The sequence below is a fragment of the Narcine bancroftii genome, chromosome 12 (assembly GCF_036971445.1).
Source record: "Narcine bancroftii isolate sNarBan1 chromosome 12, sNarBan1.hap1, whole genome shotgun sequence".
In the NCBI taxonomy this organism is placed as follows: Eukaryota; Metazoa; Chordata; class Chondrichthyes; order Torpediniformes; family Narcinidae; genus Narcine; species Narcine bancroftii.
Genome location: NC_091480.1, coordinates 88,434,246 through 88,453,168, shown reverse-complemented (window position 1 = coordinate 88,453,168; position 18,923 = coordinate 88,434,246). Strand labels below are relative to the sequence as shown.

The 18,923-nt window shown below is 42.5% G+C and overlaps 1 protein-coding gene across 4 annotated transcripts in view; it reads right to left on the bottom strand.

Annotated features, from left to right (window-relative positions):
- LOC138746469 (neurabin-2-like) overlaps window positions 1–14,072 on the bottom strand; it is a 177,601-nt gene extending 163,529 nt beyond the window's left edge. For 2 of the 4 annotated variants that reach the window (XR_011346979.1, XM_069904657.1), the window contains exons 1-2: window positions 13,561–13,753; window positions 5,527–7,182 (exon numbers count right to left, since the gene is read on the bottom strand). Coding sequence is in view for 3 of the 4 variants with exons in the window: in XM_069904657.1 (XP_069760758.1) it covers window positions 5,527–7,044 (1,518 nt within the window). In the remaining variant the exon portion in view is untranslated. Of the gene's footprint in view, window positions 1–5,526; window positions 7,183–13,560; window positions 13,759–13,967 lie in introns of those variants that run through there. The other 2 variants (XM_069904658.1, XM_069904659.1) reach the window with 2 other exon arrangements.
- Between the last annotated feature and the right edge of the window lie 4,851 nt (window positions 14,073–18,923).

The window sequence follows — 18,923 nt, the reverse complement described above, 5'->3', positions numbered from 1 at the left end:
TCAATAATCTACAGTAAAAAAAAACCCTGGTCTCCGGCACCTATGGGGATTGGTGGATGCCAGATAAGTGAATTTTCCAGTTGATGGAGAGTGCGTGCCGAGTGATTGGCGAACTAACGGTGAGGCATGCCAATTTTAAACTTCTGTGGGTTTTTTTTAACCTATTTATTCCCCGTGATTTGTTTGCCAGTTGCTTGAATGCCAGATAACTGAGGTTTTACTGTATTTGAATTTTGAACTCAAACTTTTATGAATATTTAAATAATTAACTATTTGCAGGACAATACATGTATCGCATTTGCTTCTCTCCTGCATGGATTGTAACAGATGACATATCAATCTTGAACTTGCGAAAAGAACAAAATATGTTTGAATTCATATAAAATCATTCACCATTTCCAATGTGCAAAAGTGTCTGTTGTCAACCAAGTGCTTTGGAAGTGTGGCTTGCGCACCAACATTGGAAACATACCAAGAATCTGGATGAGGGATTTTCCTATTCCAACAAACACCAGATAATCTGACATTAGTAGCAGTGGGTGAGGGGTAAACACCAATTCTTCTACACAATGGAACATGGCACAGTGGCTAAGTTGCAGGGCTGGGATCCAATAACTTGGATTAATGATCCCAAGTACAGATCCAAGTTTGTACACACCTTGTGAAAGCCCATGCAGTTCATTTAGATCCCCTTACCAATCCTGACATTTGAATTTTTCAGTAGAATTCCCAGCGAGATTTACATCCCATCATGTAGAATAACAAGTTTCTGAATTATGTTAATGGATTTTCTCTTTTCATCTGACATTTTGTCGGAAAGTCTGCACTCACAGTATGAACCACGCGAATCATAATTCAAGTCATTTTCTCTCTATTCAACACTGCAAGATTGACATCTACGGTTATTGACACTCTCTTCTCATTTTAACTTCTGTACACTCAAACATCCAAATTGCCCACTTGAGCACCATAATTTCTTTTAAGGAAACTGCATCTTAAAGATAAATTCAGAGCAGAGATCCCTTGTGGACAATTCAGCAAGTATATCATTGTTGGGAAATCAGTTCTTCCAGAGATAATATCAACCAACTATCCTCTCATTACATGAGAAGGTGGCAACATTCTACTTCTTCACATAGTTTTGCAATTTTTGAAAGACAAAATTCATTGGACGACATACCTTTTCTAACAATTCCAACACTGTCCCTTCACCTCCACTACCCCCTCAATCCTGGTCACTGACTCAAGTGGAAACAGACCCGATGTTGCCCTGGCATCAAATCCATCCCCAAAGTGGGCTTGCATCAACTTCACCGCAAAACCTTCCATTTCCTCCACTGCAGCAACACTCATTTTTACTCCTGCCTCGGACAACCTACTTCAGAAACTTTCCGTGTTTTTGTTCAATTCAGTAGCAGGTATTCCAGTGCTCTCCTAGCTGGTCCCTCCCATCCTTTCATGAACAAATCCAACTCGTTGGCCTTTATCTTATACTTGGTTAGATATTGTTCACTCTTTGTTCATTGGCCAAAGTCATCTTGCAGTCTGCCAGTACCCAAAATCCATTCACGGCCTGGCCCTCTATAGTGTGTAGTCCATGTACTTCCAACCCATATCTTTCTTTCTCCCCACCACAAATACCCTCTTTCTAAATCTTGGGAATCAGCCAACTTCTCTCCTCTCGATCAGCCTTCTTCTGAGAAAAGCTTTTTAATTGCCCTTCCAACAATTTCCTTCAAAGCTTCTTTGTCAATGTTTCCCAATAACACACCTATTAAATGTGCTCCACGAGGAGTTCATTATATTACTGAAAAATACCAAAGGATACAGAGTATTTTAGACGATCATGATCTTTATGGTGTGTTGCAAAAAAAAAAAAAAAAATCACTGGATAAGTCATTCAATGTCACACTACAAATAAGTTAGCAGCTTTAATTGTCCTGGGACAATAGTCTTGACATCTTATTACTTTTTTTAAATTTAGACATACAGCATGGTAATAGGCAATTTCAGGCCAAGAGTCCAAGCCATCCAATTTACACCGCACGAGCCTACTTATGTTTTGAGTGGAGCCGCCGGAGAAACCCCAAGCAGACACAGGGAGAACGTACAAACTCATTACAGTCAGCATGGGTCTCGAACTCCAGTCCTGATCGCTGGCACTTTAAAGGTAATGCATTAATTCCTATGCCATTGGTGCTCTGTGATGAGTAAGGGATTGCTCAGGGTGGTATGTGAGCAGGAAGGGAAGGTTGAGAATCACTGTTCTAGACCCAATTGTTACTGAAATATTTTGCTTGAGAAAACTTGTCATTGGTCATTTCCTTTGGAGTTATGAAACCGTGCACATAACGAGTCAATGAGGGATGATTTAACCAGTGGCCTTCAACCTTTTTTCCCCCCACCCACATACCACCTTAAGCAATCCCTTACTCATCACAGAGCACCTATGGCGTAGGGAACACTTAAAGTGGTATGCGAGTGGAAAGAAAAAGGTTGAGAAAAACTGCTCTATTATCAAGGATTGCCACCGCCCAGGCCATGCCCTCTTCACTTTCCTACCATCAGGAAAAACGTACAGAACCCTGAAGACAAGCACTCAGTGGGACAAGGACAGCTTCCTCCCCTCTGTCGTCAGATTTCTGAATGGACAATGAACCACAGACGCCACAGCAGATAATCTTTTTTTTTTATTTTCCTCGCACTAATTTCATTTATTTGGAAATGTGATTTATAAAAATGTTTGCAATGTAATGCTTCCACATAACAATGTATTTCATGATATATTCATGACAATAAATCCTGATTCTGATAGGGATGCACCACTGCAAACGAGGAAAGAGGATGAACACGTCTTCCCTCATCCAATCTTGGTGGGCAGATGGGAAGTGAAGAGGTCTTCATGAACTTTAATCCGCAATAAATAATTTCACTATCTTCCTCTACCTAAAGACTTGGGAGATGGGTTAAAATATGGTTCTCAGCATCATGTGCACTTTCTAAGTGGAATGAAGAGTTATTCCAGTTCATCCTCCTGCTGCTCGCCAAACTCAGGGATCCATTATGAACTAGAGGAGGCCAAATGGCTTCCTTCCATACTCCCAATTTTTCTGCGATTCTATCAATCAACTTCACTCAGCACTTCAGTGCTACGTTGAAATTATGCATGCAATGTCTCAAGATCATATGAAGGGGCCTGTAAATCACCCTGGCTATAGCACTGTGCACCTCCCTCCAAAGAGAGAAACAATTAAAGTCTCTCTGCTCAAAACTCCATCCTTCAACCAAATTTATCCCCATGCTACCACTGACCCTTTAATTCCATTAATTGTAAATGTTGGCAACATATCTTGTGGCATTATGTTAATTGCCTTTTCTAAAACACCAACGTAAATGCAACCATCTTCAGGAAATAAAACTAGTTTGTAAATATTTATTGGTCCTAAAAATGACTGAAGTAGTTTTCAATGAATTGTCTGAAAATAAAATAGTTTCTTTTTCACCTCAAGTCCACCTCCCGTCTCTTACATAAACAACTGCACTCTGAAAACATTTCACTTCTCTGAAACAATTTTCTGCATATTTTGCACCGAGTACCAGGAACGTTGTTTCATCAAAAGTTGTACTTATGTAATCGGATGATAATGAACTTGACAAAAAGCCACAAATCTGGGATTATTTACGAAGAAATGGGTGTTATTATGAATATTGCAGCGACTGGGGAAGGAGGTTGCACACTTGCTCTCAGGGTGGCATGGTTGGCATAGAAGTTAGTGCAATGCCCTTACAGATGCAGAAAGGAGTCTGTACGTTCTCCCAATGTCTGTAGGGTTTCCCCAGGGGTTCCCATTTCCTCCCACTGTTCAAAATGGACAGGGTTGGAGGTTAATTGGGTGTAAATTGGGTGACACAGGCTCGTGGGCCAAAATGACTGCATGTCTAAATTTTAATTTAAAGGCTAAGCTTGGGTAACTTCCCTTTCCTCAACTAAACCTATTGTTAGATTCCATCATACCCATTCCCTAAGAGTGCAGCCACAAGAGACGGATCATTTTTATGAACTTGAAGGATAATCGTGCTTTAACTAATTGAGCCAATCCAAACCTTGCTACTTTATACATTCATTAAAATTCCTAACAAAAGCTACCAGTGCAAAAAGTATTTAAATTTAACCCCACTTCCTCCTGCATTACAATGTCCCTTCCTGTTATATGAAGGAAGTTATGTGGTGACCAATTCAGACTGATAACATTGGGGAAACTGACAAATGTCAGTTCAAATGCACAATATTCTCAGTTTTGAATATATCCAGAAATGGCAAACAAATTTAAATAAAACCTGTAACATATATTCTTTAACTTTGCAATTCTTAAATGTTTATATTTATAACTCCAATATAATGGGTTCTTATGCCATCTATTACCCAACTACAGATAATACCTCATTTTAATTTGCAGCACATAATGGATTAACAATGTACCCATGAAACATGCAATACATAAATACAAAGAATTAAAAACATTTCAACTGAATATTTCAATTTCCACTTTCATTAAATAGTGATTTTATAACCAGTTAACTATAGTAAATAGCAGTTACATTTATCCCACCCACCGGCAGAAACACCAATGAATTCAGCTACTAATTTCCATGGTGACATGAATCCTTGAGTTAGAATTACTGGTAAAATGTCAATCTCATTTTCAGAAATAAAATGCAGACTGCAGTATTATTTAAAAAGTGATGATAAATCTAAGATGATCAGTTACCTGGATAACAAAAATAATTGAAGTTCATAATGCGGAATTCAAGTTGTCCAATAAAGTAACACTGCACACATTTGTCTTCTACTAAATATGATTAAACCCATTTTTTGTTATCAATGGCAGAGAAAATGTTACAAGCAACTTCGCCTTAGAGCAGTAGTTTTCAAACTGCCCCCCCACCCCAAAACTCGCATTCCACCTTAAGCCATCCCTATGCCATAAGTACTCTGTGATTGGTAAGGGATTACTTAAGGTGGCATGTGAGTGGGAAGTGAAGGTACACAATCTCTGCTCAAGACCCAATTATTACTGAAATATTTTGCTTGAGAAAAATTTATTTGTTCAGATGTGTACGGTTGAGAAAAACTGTCATTGGTCCATTTCCTTTGGGGTTATGCATGTAATAAGTCAATTTGGTACGATTAAAACAGGTTTTCAAACCTTTTTCTTTTGACTCACATACCACCTTAAGCAATCCCTTACTAATCTCAGAGCACCCATGGCATAGGGATTACTTAAAGTGGTATGTGAGTTTAGGGAGGGGGGCAGTTTGAAAACTACTGCCTTAGAGTAACACAGCAACAGAGAATATTTAATCTCAATCGAAAAATCATACACCCCTCTTTCACTACTTAGAGAAGCATTAATAACAAGCATAACATATCTATATTTATCCTTTTGGGAAAGTTTATTAATTTCATGACATGATCCCATGGAATGATCATTAACTTCTGACCAAATTCTCATTGCACAGACTTACTTTAATTGATGCTGTACTGAAGTGAATCTTCCTGTGTGGAACGGGTTCTTCCTCATCGGATAGTCCAGCAATTTCCGAGTAACCCCTCTCAGGTTCAAATGCATCATCCTCATCGTCATCCAGACAACTTCCTTCCGATTCATCACCTACCCCACTGAAGGCGCTAATATCCACCATATCTGCCTCAGAAAAGTCTTCATTTTTTTTGCAATGATCATCTCGATCAAGGTCATTTTTAGCCTGCTCTCCATCGTCAGAGGAACCTGCTTTTGAGGACACAGACTCCTCCATTTGGTGCATAATCCCCTCTCCAGATTCCAATGAAAGGGGCTGCAAATCATCCAAGAACTCCTTGGAAAGATTTCCATTTTCTGAATTAACGTCCTGAGCTGATGATTCAGTCTCGACGAACTGAGGCTCATAAATCTCTGCCTGCTGAAACCCACTGCCCACTTCAGCATCCTTGAGGGCAAGTTCGGAATCTTTCCCCTCATCTGTAGATCCTGATCTTTGCTCCAACTCCACTATGTCCTCCATATCCACCGGTCTAATTTTCCTCACCTCTTCAACGTTTTGTGCCTTTTGTGTGGATGCCACTGGCCTCGTTTCTTTCAGACTGTCCCCGTGCTTCACCAGCGATGCCAGCTTGCTGGCTAGATTACTCCTGGATGGAGAGCCAGTCAATGACTTGTCAGCCTGTAGTTCCTCCGTCTCTTTCCTGAGTTGGCCATGACCAGCCAGTTCAAGGGAGAGATCCCCATCACTGTTGGCCCCACTCTCTGTTTTAAGTGCATCCTGTTGATTTTTAAGTAGCAATTTGGATTTTTTCGGGAACGGTTTAGCATTGAGAGAGGAGGTGCCATGCCTGTTGGCCTTGTCAAGGGCACCAGCCTTTTTCTGATGGGCACCACTCTCGAAAACCGCACTGAGCTGGCTCACCGTGGGCGAGATGGCGTCAGTCTCCAGACTGTCCAGAGATTCTGTGCTCCCATTGAATCGGACCACCACATCGAGCTTGCTATCCTTGAGGCCAGCTCTCTCCTTCTTCAGTAAGATTCTGTTGGAAAGGTTCTTCTCCTGGATGTTCTTCTCGAACATCTTCCTGGTCTCCTGCAGCTTGGAGAAAGGTCTCTCGGTCTTAGTATCAAAGCGACTCACCCTCTCGGAGACACTGGTGCCAAGCTTCAGCAGGGCACTATGGTCCACATTTTCATTGAGACTACTGGCTCTGGGCAAGGACAGGCGCACAGACCTCTCCTTGCCCTTGGCCGGGATGCCGGTTGCCTCGTTGGGGGTGGTGCCCATCTTTTGCAGGAACATGTTCTTAATCCTGTGCACGTTGGAGCCGTACTTCTTCCCCCGGCTCTGCCTCCTGCTCTCCACATCCTCGCCTGCTTTCTCCTCCCCGTTGCTTGCCTGGCTGGGTTGTTGCAGAGCTTGGATCTCCGCTTCGTAGGCATTGCGGTGGGGAGAAGGGCTCCGCAAGCCGGCTGTTGAGGATGCTTCGGTCTTCATCATGTTTAATGCAGCGCTCTCCTCCTCCAAAGCTGCATAGTTTCCCCAATGCACGTTCCAAATAAAAGTTACACTACAGCACAAGACTCATGGTTGCATTCTATCGAGCTCAAGGAGGTGGCTGATCCAATGGCTCTCCATCTGGGAAGGGAACATTAAAAAAAACTACAATTAATCACGGGAATAAATCGACGATTGCAACATCAAAAGATGCAAGCCGCACGTTGAATTGCACGCGTGTAATCTGTTTGATTGCATTGGTTTCATCACCAAATCCCTGATCCTTCTGCAGGAATCAACCTCCAGAGCGGAGTGACCCACCAGGCTCTCCCTGGGTCCTACGTTCCACCAGGTGGGAGCAGGAACGCGGCTCCACGATCTCGCAGCGTCTACTGGCAACGCTGCCTCGGCCAATGGGTTCAAGGCGGGGCGGGCCGGAGCCGGCAATGTTGTTTCACTCATGCAAATTGGCTCAGAAAACGGACCCTATTCCAAAAATAAAGGGGGAAGTAAAATTGTCCAAATCCACGGGATTATCCCGATTCAACAGTATAATTTATCCCCATCAATATTCAGGAAACGGGAGAATAAAAAATAATCTGTAAATTGGGTGCACAAAATAATTCATTATCAGCAGGAGAACGAGGCTTTACGGAAATGGAATTAATCCAATCGCTGAGATTCTAATTTCAGATTTTTTTTTAATTGCTAGAAAAGTGCTGAAAGTCTTTTTTTTAATGTTTATCTCAAATACATGTTTTAAAGCATGCAAACATTAAATTACTTTAAAAAAATTTAGCAGATACTGAGGTTGCAGTGCAATATGCCAAGGTACTGGAAAAACTCATCAGGTCAAGCAGCAGGTATTGGAAGGAAAGGGTGACCAAGGTTCCGGTTGGTTACCCTTTACCTCCTGTAGATGTAAACATTTAATTTCCAACATCTCCATCTATTATCTCTACAATTGGTAATTTCACATCTCATTTATTGTAAGTATCTGAATCCATGCATGACCCAAATTGTGAATTAAATTAATATTTTGGTAAGTTAATTCATCATCTTGGAAAATGGAAATCAAAACACTGTCATGTTTGGGGAAAATAAGGAAAATGTCCAAATATAGTTGTGATTTTAATAAGACTTCCAAATGTAACATTGTGCCCTATAACCATATAGGACTGTCTTCAGTATTGCAAAAAAAAACATTAGCCTGTTTATCAGCACATAAAATAAGATAAATGTTTTTCAATCATTTGATCTCAATTATTAATCATGGCATTTTAATTTCCATCCAAAAATCTAAAATACACTGTTAAAATACACATAGGAAATAAAATGTTGACCACGGCTACTTCTATTACTTCGGTAATGGACTCAGTCTGCAAATGACATTTTATACAATGTGGAATTTGAACGACAACTTTTTGAAAAGGGGGAATTTTCTGTTTTAAAACATAATGATGGTACTTAAAGATAAATAGAAGGCCCTTTGAAAAATTTGCAATCATATTGGCAATCTAATTATACTTCTCTAAAGAAGACTTGAAAATGGTCCTTTGGAACTTTCCCAAAGTAGCGACACACCATCTACAAGTATTTATATCTTTTCTGTAAACATTAATGACAAGAGGAAGCCACCCAGTCCTTTGAACCTGCTCCAAAACTTAGCAAGAGTATGGCTGCTTTACCTCAGTTTCAATTTTCTGAAATATCCATGATATCTCTTTAACATCCATCAATCTCGTTCTTGAATTCTTTCCATGCAGAGAATTCCAAAGATTGACCACTCACCAAGTGAAGAAACTCTTCGTCACAACCCCAAATACCCCTTATTCGGAGTCTGCAGCTCCCGGTTGGCAACTCCTCAGCTGAGGAAACATCCCTCCCTCCTCCAATCTGTGCCTTCTGTAAGAATGTTACAAGTTTGAAGTAAATAATTCTTCCAAATTCATCATCTTCTCAGAAAGCAAACTACCACCCACATAACTGACCTAGTGAACAGCCGGATCCCCACAAAGGGAAAACATCCTTTTCTGGCTAAAGTAACCAGATTAGTTAATAATGCTCCTAATGAGGCCTCTCCATGCCCTTACAAAAGGGCATTGGAATGCTCTTACTCCGATCTCCTATCTTCTTATAATAAAGGCCAATATCCTATTTGCCTTCCCATTGGCTTATTTCACTTGCACATGTACAATTGATGAATGTGTATACAAACCTGCAGATCACAAGGTGTGTATACACATCTTCACCAACACTTAGAGCAAGGTGAAAGAGTGATCCCGAGTCTGTTTGAAGAGCAGAGAGTTAAGTGAAGAGCACAGTGAGTCAACAATTCAATGACGCCCTCTATTTGCAGCAACTGCTGTTCCAGGATTGGCCTCCACAGCCAAAGTAGACGCTGCCAAACAAACTAGTGACTACCGGAGGTGCAATACCCATGGTCGACCGTGATCGATGGAGGCCAAGAAGGCGGCGGCAATTACAAGTACTACATACAGATGTCCTTTCTATATCAACAGTTTGCATTCTTTCTCCATTTAAAAATGATCTCCTTTTGTATTTTTGTCACCAAAGTGGATGACCCCATATTCTTTTCCACAAGTCACCTTGTCCTTACTCACGGACATCTCTTTGTATCCTCCCCTACTCACAATCCACATCATCAACAAAGTTGGAAATGGCATTTGAGCCCCTTGGCCAAATTGTGATTAGCTGGAGCCTAACAACCCTCAAGTCACAGTCTTTCAACTGAGAAAGACATTATTCCCATAGAATGCTTTCCATCTGTTAACTAATTCTCAAACCAGATCAGTATTTTACCCTCTATTTCATGTCCTCTAACTTTGTTAACCAATCTCATGCATGGCACTCTATTGAAAGCCTTCTGTAAATCTAAACACACCCACTGGTTCCCCCTTTATCTCACCTACCAGTCACATCCTCAAAGAGCATTACCTTGACAAATGGCTCAGGGCCAAAATGTTGGTTATATACCTTTGCCTCCGGTGGGCACCGCGGGGCCTGCTGAGTTTTGTGCATTATCTACAAGCAAAGCATCTGCAGACTTTCTTGTTTCACAACATATTAATCAAACAGACGCCCCTTTGATAAACCCTTGTTGTCTCTCCTCAATCCTAAGCGTTCCATCAGTACATATTTCTCCACTTTCAATATCAGGCTCACAGGCCAGGAGTTCCCTATTTTCTTTCTTCCTTAATTAGTGGGGTTACATTTGTTACCATCTAATCAGCAGGAATCAGTACACAGTTTTGAAAGAATGATAACCAATGCCTCCATTTTCTCTACAGCTATTCTTTCAAATGTTTGGGGTTCTTGGGATAGATCAGCCTTCAAGCTCTAACCTCGTGTGCTTCCCACACCCCCACCCACAATATTAATTTCCTTCCCTTATTTTTGACAGATATTTCATTCTCCTTTATTTTTCAGTAGTTATTTTGCATCCTCTTCCACAAAGTCAAATACAAATTATCGATTTAGTTTCTCCCCCATTATAATCCTCCCATTTGCTCTCACTTGTTTTCTCCTTTTTACATTCCAATGGAAGCTCTTACAGAATTATATTTTCTTATGCTCTGAGAGTTCTTTTCAAGATGAACAGAGGAATGTTCAGAAAGTGAACTGAGACAAGGAATTCTATAATTTAGTTGTAAAAACACAACACATCGTGGGAAGAGAACGTATGGTTTTGTCAATGGGAAGTGTGTCCAGATGTAAAATTTCTCAAATGAAATAAATTTTAAACTCCATAGAAAATGTTATGTAACTATATTCCCCCTCAGTTCTTTATTGACAATAGATTTCATCTGTTATTTTCTTAATTTATGTGCATGTCCATGTTTAACATGGACATTATTTATGTAAACTTGTTGAAATCTAGTTGCACTGACTGCAGAGTGATGTTTCAGTTGAACATCACCAGTGCCATAACTAGAACCACAGAGATACCCTAACATATAAAATCAAAATAAAATGCGAAATATGGGCAAAATAGAAATCATTTTAAAATAGAATTGATATCGAAGGGCTACATGAATTTGGTCACGATTTCCCGTCTACAAAAAAAAGAGGCTTCAATCAAATTTGAAAAATAATCACTGCTTTTACCTAGGGACAGCCCCTAAGTGAATTAGTAGGATCAAACAAATGAAATCTAACTTAAATAACTTCATTGGCAAATCTATCTGAGCTTCATTTTCATGCAAGTAGTAACAGAAAATGTTAGAAACACTTAACAGTTCAAGCCAAGTCTAGGGAAAGACAAACAGAGTTAATGTTTCACGTTGAAGACGACCCTTATCAGAACTGTGAAAGTGCGAAAACAAATCAGCTTTCTACTAGTCTTCCAAATGAAAAAACAAGTTTGCTTTCTCAGTTCTAATTAAAAGTTTTTGATCTGAATTGTAAACTCTGTGATCTTTCTGTTATTGCTGTATTCAGAATTGACACTTTGTTGTGACCTGCATCTGCTAATCTGTCATGACCTATTTTATAATCAAGTTCTAAAACCACTCCATTCTTATTATCTGAAGGAGTGCACTTACAACACAATACTTGAAAAAAATATGCTTAGAATTCAACCATTTGTTTTTCCTCTGAAGGAACTGCCAATTTAGATGAGGTTAACCCAATATGAACCTCCTAAATTTGAGAGTCCATTCAAATCCATTCAAAACGATTCTTGAGTTGACTTCTGATATTTTTTGCTGCATCTTAATTTTTTTTAAAAATCTGAGTTCGTGTTATAGGATCATATTCCAACAACAATCCACACTATCCACCTTCACGATGATCTCCAACCAAATTGTTCAATTGGTGCTGGAGATCCATTTCAATTGTTGAAGGATCTATGCAACGATCAGTCATGCTACACACCAGAGGAGTGCATTGCTTTCCACGTTTTCTTTTTTTTTAATTTTTTATTTTTCACACCATAAACCACATTGACCATGATATACATTTTCCTTTTCAAATATATACAGTGCAATGCACAGCGCAAATGAAAATAAAGTTTTCCACACTATCCACCTTCACGATGATCTCCAACCAAATTGTTCAATTGGTGCTGGAGATCCATTTCAATTGTTGAAGGATCTACGCAACCATCAGTCATGCTACACACCAGAGGAGTGCATTGCTTTCCATATTTTCTTTTTTTTTTAAATTTTTTTATTTTTCACACCATAAACCACATTGACCATGATACATACATTTTCCTTTTCAAATACATACAGTGCAATGCACAGCGCAAATGAAAACAAAGTTTTCCACACTATCCACCTTCACGATGATCTCCAACCAAATTGTTCAATTGGTGCTGGAGATCCATTTCAATTGTTGAAGGATCTACGCAACCATCAGTCATGCTACACACCAGAGGAGTGCATTGCTTTCCACATTTTCAATGCACAGGGCAAATGAAAACAAAGTTTAGGTGGATGGCATGGAAATTGCAAGGTGAAACCAAGTACTTCCACAGCAGATTTTGTTTTAAAAGAAAGGAATGAAGTGTTAAGACGGTGTTTTGGAAATAAACCCTTGCCATCAGTGTTCAAAACAAGAGCTGCTACTTTCCAGTGGCCATACTCTTTGAAACCACCCCATTTGGCACTTGGAGATGTGAAACTCTAGGTTTTTTTTTTGAAACATCTTTTGATTTTGACAGAGAGGAAAGTTCAATCTTCTGGTAAGCAATTGGTTTTGATGAGGTCCCAATCATTTGATTCAGGAGTCTGACTTTAATTATGGAGCGAAACTTGCATTGAAATGAGACAGCCCAACATTTCAGTGCATTCACAGCTGATCTAGTTATTTATTATCTATACATTGGAAATATAATACAGAAAATGTAAAATGATAGGACCTTCTCGGCTCGTTTCAATGTATGAATAGATACATTCATAAATTGTACAGATGCTTCTAAATGAACACGTCCAGCGCAGGATAATAGATACAGCTCTTCACTGCGTTAACATTTAACGGGACGTCTCTGTTAAGGCAAGCCCCGTCTATACCGCACTCTGCCCTTCACGGCACTGAGATCCACCACACAAAAGGCCTGACTTCGTTCTGTTCCCGACCTGCTCGTTCCCACTTGCCGGGTCGCAGCCGTTTCCAAGCCCAAAGCGTCGGATGCGGCAAAGCGCTGAAGGGTTGAGAGGGAAGGGTGGTGAGGGGTGGTGTGGTGGGGGGGGGGGTGGGGTGGTGAGGGGTGGTGGGGGGGGGGTGGGGTGGTGAGGGGTGGTGGGGGGGGGGGGGTGGGGTGGTGAGGGGTGGTGGGGGGGGGGGTGGGGTGGTGAGGGGTGGTGGGGGGGGGGTGGGGTGGTGAGGGGTGGTGGGGGGGGGGGTGGGGTGGTGAGGGGTGGTGGGGGGGGGGGGGTGGGGTGGTGAGGGGTGGTGGGGGGGGGGGTGGGGTGGTGAGGGGTGGTGGGGGGGGGGGGGTGGGGTGGTGAGGGGTGGTGGGGGGGGGGGTCTGTCTCCTGCTGCCCTGCGACTTACGTGGTGGTCCGCTGGCGGTCTCCCCCCCTCTGCCGGCTTGTGTCCTCTTCGCGAGGTGCCGCAGTACTGAGCTTCACACATGTCCCACTGCCTCAACCCATCCACGGTCACGCTGCAGGCGGAGCTTAGAAACAATGCCCGAGAGTGGTGGTGGTGGTGGTGGGGGGGGGGTTACTGGCGTCTTTGTGTGTGTTTGTAACCCCCCCTCATCACCATTTCCTATTGCAAATTCTGCTCATTGGTTTTTGAACGGATGCACTAAATAGCTGAGGTTGGGGGGGGGGGGGGTTCAGATGATTCACTGTCAAAAGCACAGGGACGTCCTGCTTGTTCAATATATATAGAAATGCAGTGTGACAAGCTGATTGTCAGGCTCCCCAGCTGCTCTTGGGACCCCCCCCACCTACCTTCGGCCAGGTAATGCGCTGTCTGCCGGCTGTACCACTCCGCTGGGAAGAGGATCAGGCTGCCACAAATGCTAAGGCTGATCTAGAAGCTACAAAATGCTCAGCATCCGAAAGCCACTTCCGCTCCCTGCGCCTCCCTCTTCCCTTTCTGCCTCTTGCAATGCTTCACTCGGATCTGGAATTGATACTATAATTTAATGGCCCTTGCGAAAGAGACCCCCCCCCCCAAAAAAAAACCTGCTTTTGAATCCAGTTCATTTTGGGAGCTGATGGAAGGCTAGGATAAAGATTCTTGGTGGCCAGGTCAAATACTGCTGCTTTTTTTTTCTTTCAGGATTCCTTTCTTGTGTTAAAAATAAAGGTTCCATTATTGTCACATCATCTTCTTCTCCTGGCTACCCATCCCAAAGGGTGATCATGGTCCCTTTCAGGTCAGTTGGTGGGGTTTGATGCGCTTATTTGGGCAGAAAAGCAGACCCCAAGCATAAAGACTGTTCAATAGGCTTTAATCGACATCAACTTCCACAGAGCTGGCTGTGCTGGCTCTGAGACTGACCTCGAGGGGCCAGGTCGAGCTTATATCCCGGAGGGCGAATGACGGGGTGGGGCTTGAGGTCGGCTGATGGACTGCCTTGTCCTCCAGTGCTCTTCTGCAGGTACACAGGTTGCCCCCTAGAGTAGGCTAGTGGTGCATCGCTGCAAGATGTGCGCCCTGGAATGGCTCGACAGGCCGATCCTTGACAGGCACTGCTTGCCAGATACTTGGCAGGTGAGGCCTGGAGGGGCAACAAGGGCAGAAGTTCTGTCGGGGGGCTTCCAGTGCCTTTCCCCTGTGGCCTCTTTGATTTTGCTCTCAGCAGCGTCCACGCCTTTTCTGATGGGTGTCCCTCCACTGCGAGCGATCTTGAGCCAGATCCTCCCATGTTGATGGGGGCAATGTCAGCTGTTTTGAGGCTCCTGTGCAGAACATCCATGTCCTGTCGTTGTTGGCCTCCTCGTTTTCGGATACCACTGGACAATTGGCTGCACAAGCTGCCCTTGGGCAGTCTTCCATCATGTTTACATTTAGAATGTAACATACAGGAAATTAAGGAAGACAGAGAGTCAAGACAGTACAATATTACAGAGAATTTGCATTAGTCTGCAGACAGATTTGCCATCGGCAGAAATTGCCTGAAGTGGCTCTTGCAGTCAGAGAAAGAGAAGTAAAAGAGAATCCACTCAGAGCCACTGAGTGTCCGTGGATTCTCCTCCAGCGCTGCCACAGCCTCTGCAGCCGCACAGAGCCCAGTCCAAACCATCAGCAGCCCAAGCTCCAGATCCAAAGTTTCAGGAAACCTTCAGTGCCCTTGGCATCCAATACCCGGTACTTCATCACCCTGTCTCAAGCCAGTCTCTAATTGTCTGATGTCTGGTGCGAATCCCTCGACCATGGTGTGGTGCACTGTTAGACAGAATCAGACACACACAAGGTAAAGAGTGTACAACAAGCTTTAATCGACAAAGACTTCCACAGAGCAGGGCTGGCTATGCTGCTGTCAGCTCTGAGTGAGTCTTCAGAGGGCCGGCTCAGGCTTCGATCCCGGAGGGAGATTGACACCCGACCGGGTGGAGCTTGATCCATTCAGGTCGGCTGACTGACAGCCGGCCAGGTGTTGTCCTGTCCCCCCATACTCACCTGCAGGTACAGAGGTCGCCCCCTGCAGTAGGCCGGTGGTACACTACTGCAAGTACAGAGGTTGCCCCCTGCAGTAGGCCGGTGATACACTACTGCAGGTACAGAGGTTGCCCCCTGCAGTAGGCCGGTGATACACTACTGCAGGTACAGAGGTTGCCCTCTGCAGTAGGCCGGTGGTGTACCACCACACATCGTCCCTAGCTGCCCACAGTCTGCATGGGTTCCTCACCTTGAATCCCCAACAGTTCATTGAAATAACTTGCAATGCAAGTGAATCAAACCATTTGTTGTAATAGTTTCCAAAATTGAATACAAATATTTTCTGGAAATGATTATATCATTGTTTCATCTTATACACATGTTGCAAATTATTCAGGAAGTTGGTTATATCACGGTATTAATGTAAACCACCGAAGGAGAATTCCTTCATAAATATATTGCTGCCAACAAATATTTCCCCAATAATATAATATATTGAACATTAGTCACAACTTTTCTTTCATACTTGCTCATTTTAAAATATCGCAGGGATCACTATTTTTCCTGTTCCCTGATTTAGTCATGCTGAGCTCCAAAATCCCATGGAAATTCTGATGGACAAATCACTTACAAACATATGTACATTCTACTATTAAAATGGCTGCAAGACAGAAATTATTGTGCCTCTATGTCCTCAGGAGTTTGTGAAGGTTTGGTATGACATTGGAAACCCTGTCAAAATTCTACAGATGTGTGGTGGAAAGTGTGCTGACTGGTTGCATCACAATCTGGTATAGGGACATCAATACTAAGTGTAAAGCCTTGCAAAAGCCCAGGATATCACAGGCAAAACCCTCCCCACTACCGAGAACATCTACAGGGAACGCTGCCGTCGGAGAGCAGCAACAATCATCAAGGATTCACACCACCCAGCACATACTTGGTTCTCACCGCTGCTTTCGGGAAAGATGTATAGGTGCCAGTAGAATCGTACCCCCAGGTTCAGGAATAGCTGCTATGCCTCCACCATCAGACTCCTCAATGGCATACTCAATCAGGGACTCTTTTAAGGACTCTTACTTTTGCACTTTATTGTTTGTTTACATTTATTTATTTGCTCAGATGTGGACATTGTGTACAGTTGTTTTTTGCACTACCAATTAGTGGTAATTCTACCTCGCCTGCAGAAAAGGAATCTCAGGGTGATATGTGATGTCATGTATGCACTCTGACAATAAATCTAAAAACCGAAATCTGCTTTTCAATCAACTTACTTTAGTAAATGTCACATTTCTCTCTTGGGCAATAGTATCCCTTCAGCAATATTATTAAAACACTTTAACTGTTAATTTATCTCATTGGTCCTTTTTGGGATCTTGATGTTTACAAATTGTCTGCTATGTTTCTTTATATAGATCCAAAGGAATATCAAGAGTAATGGTTAGACTGTCTTTCGTTTGGAAGCAGTTATTATTCAGAACTTGAGTTGAGAAAAATGTTGTATGCATGTCTCAACCCATGCTTTCCATCGAACATCACTCTGGGAGTGCCTTTACCACATCATGTGGAATTGCTCACCGTAAAAATTTACCATCGCCTCTCAAGCCCTTTCATGGATGAGGAGTAAATGGGTGCATTTTTGCTATACATATAATGTTTTGTCTCATCGTTGAATTTAACATGGAATCTTATTTTTTTTTAAATCACATTTAAATGTCTTTCTTAGGACACCAAGTTGCATCTTGTAAAGGCAAATATACTGGAGAACAGTTAAGTTGTCGCTTGTAAAAACATAATGCTGGAGAAACTCAGCAGTTTGAACCATGTACTTTATATAACAAAGATTTCAGGTTTGAGCCCCCATCAAGGAATGGAAAATATTGGCAGGCATCCGAACAAAAAGTTGAGGGGGAGGAGTATTTGAGGAGCACAGTCCCCATGGCAGGAGGTAACAGATGGAGAATGGAGGGAGGGCACAGCTGCAAGCAGGGGGAGGAGGGATGGCTAGGTGAATAGAGAAGGAAGGGGATGGGGAGCTGAGGGACAAAAAAAGGCAGGGGTAAGGGAAGAGAGGGAGAAAGGAGAGGATGGTTAGCACAAACTGGAGGTTGATGTTAGTGACATCTGGCTGGAGAGAGCCCAGGCAGAAAATCAGGTTTTATTCCTCCAATTTATGGTTAGTCTTGGTTGGATAGTACATGAGGCTATGGACAGACGCGAGTATGGGAGTGAGACACCAAAATGAAATGGTTGGCCATTGGGAGGTGCCTGTCATTGAGTTAAGTTGCTCAGTGAAGTGATCTGCCTGCCCGCCCAGTCTCTTCAATGTAGGGAAGGCCACAAAGGGGTCACCTGATGCAGTCAGTCTCTAATAATGCATTCCTATTTACCTAGAGAGAACATATCAGGAGGCATAGTCTGAGAAAATTAGGAAAATAGTTTTAGTACTAAATTAAAAAGTCAGACTGATTAACCTAAATTCATTGTGTGTGAAAGTGGTCTTGATCAGGTTGCAAGTATTAATGACCAGTTCCGTCTAATGATGAGACAAGGTTGAAACATAAAAATCGGAAGGGTTACAAAGCAGATTGCTGATTCATTATAATCCATCTTCCAGGGCTATTGGAGATCAACTTCATTCACATTTAAATAAGGCAAAAGCATTGACTGAGTGAAAGTTGGAAATATAAAACAACAGCCAAGGATACAGCAACCACTCAACAGGCCCCAGGCAGCATTTGGACAAAGAGAAACAAAAATAACTGGGAGAGGTACAAAGCAAATGAGTTTTAAAATGTAAAGACCAGGCACAATTCAAATGCTCTCTGTGTGGTGATACACCATCAGCCTGCTGCAGGGGGTGACCATTGTACCTGCAGGAAGACCACCTAGGAGGCTGACTCCACCTGTTGGTTGTCAAGCAACCGACCTTAATATAAACCTGAGCCGGCCCCTCCTAAGCCGGTCACCAACGGGACTGATATGGGTGTACAGACTTTGAATGGCTTAAAGCCGGTTGTACAGTCTTTTCTGAGTTTGTGTTTGCTTGCTGCACCACAGCGCACCACAATCTGCAAATTTGCCAATGGCACCACAGTGGTTGTCAGAATCACAGATGGCAATGAGGAAGTGTAGAGAAGGGAGATAGATCAGCAGGTTGAGTTGAGTCACAACAACAACCTTGTACTCAACATTAGTAAAACCAAAAAGATGATTGTGGGCCAGGAGGAAACTAATCCTCCTTGAGGTGACAGCAGGTTGAAGAACTTCAAGTTCCTGCATGTCAACATCTCTGCGGA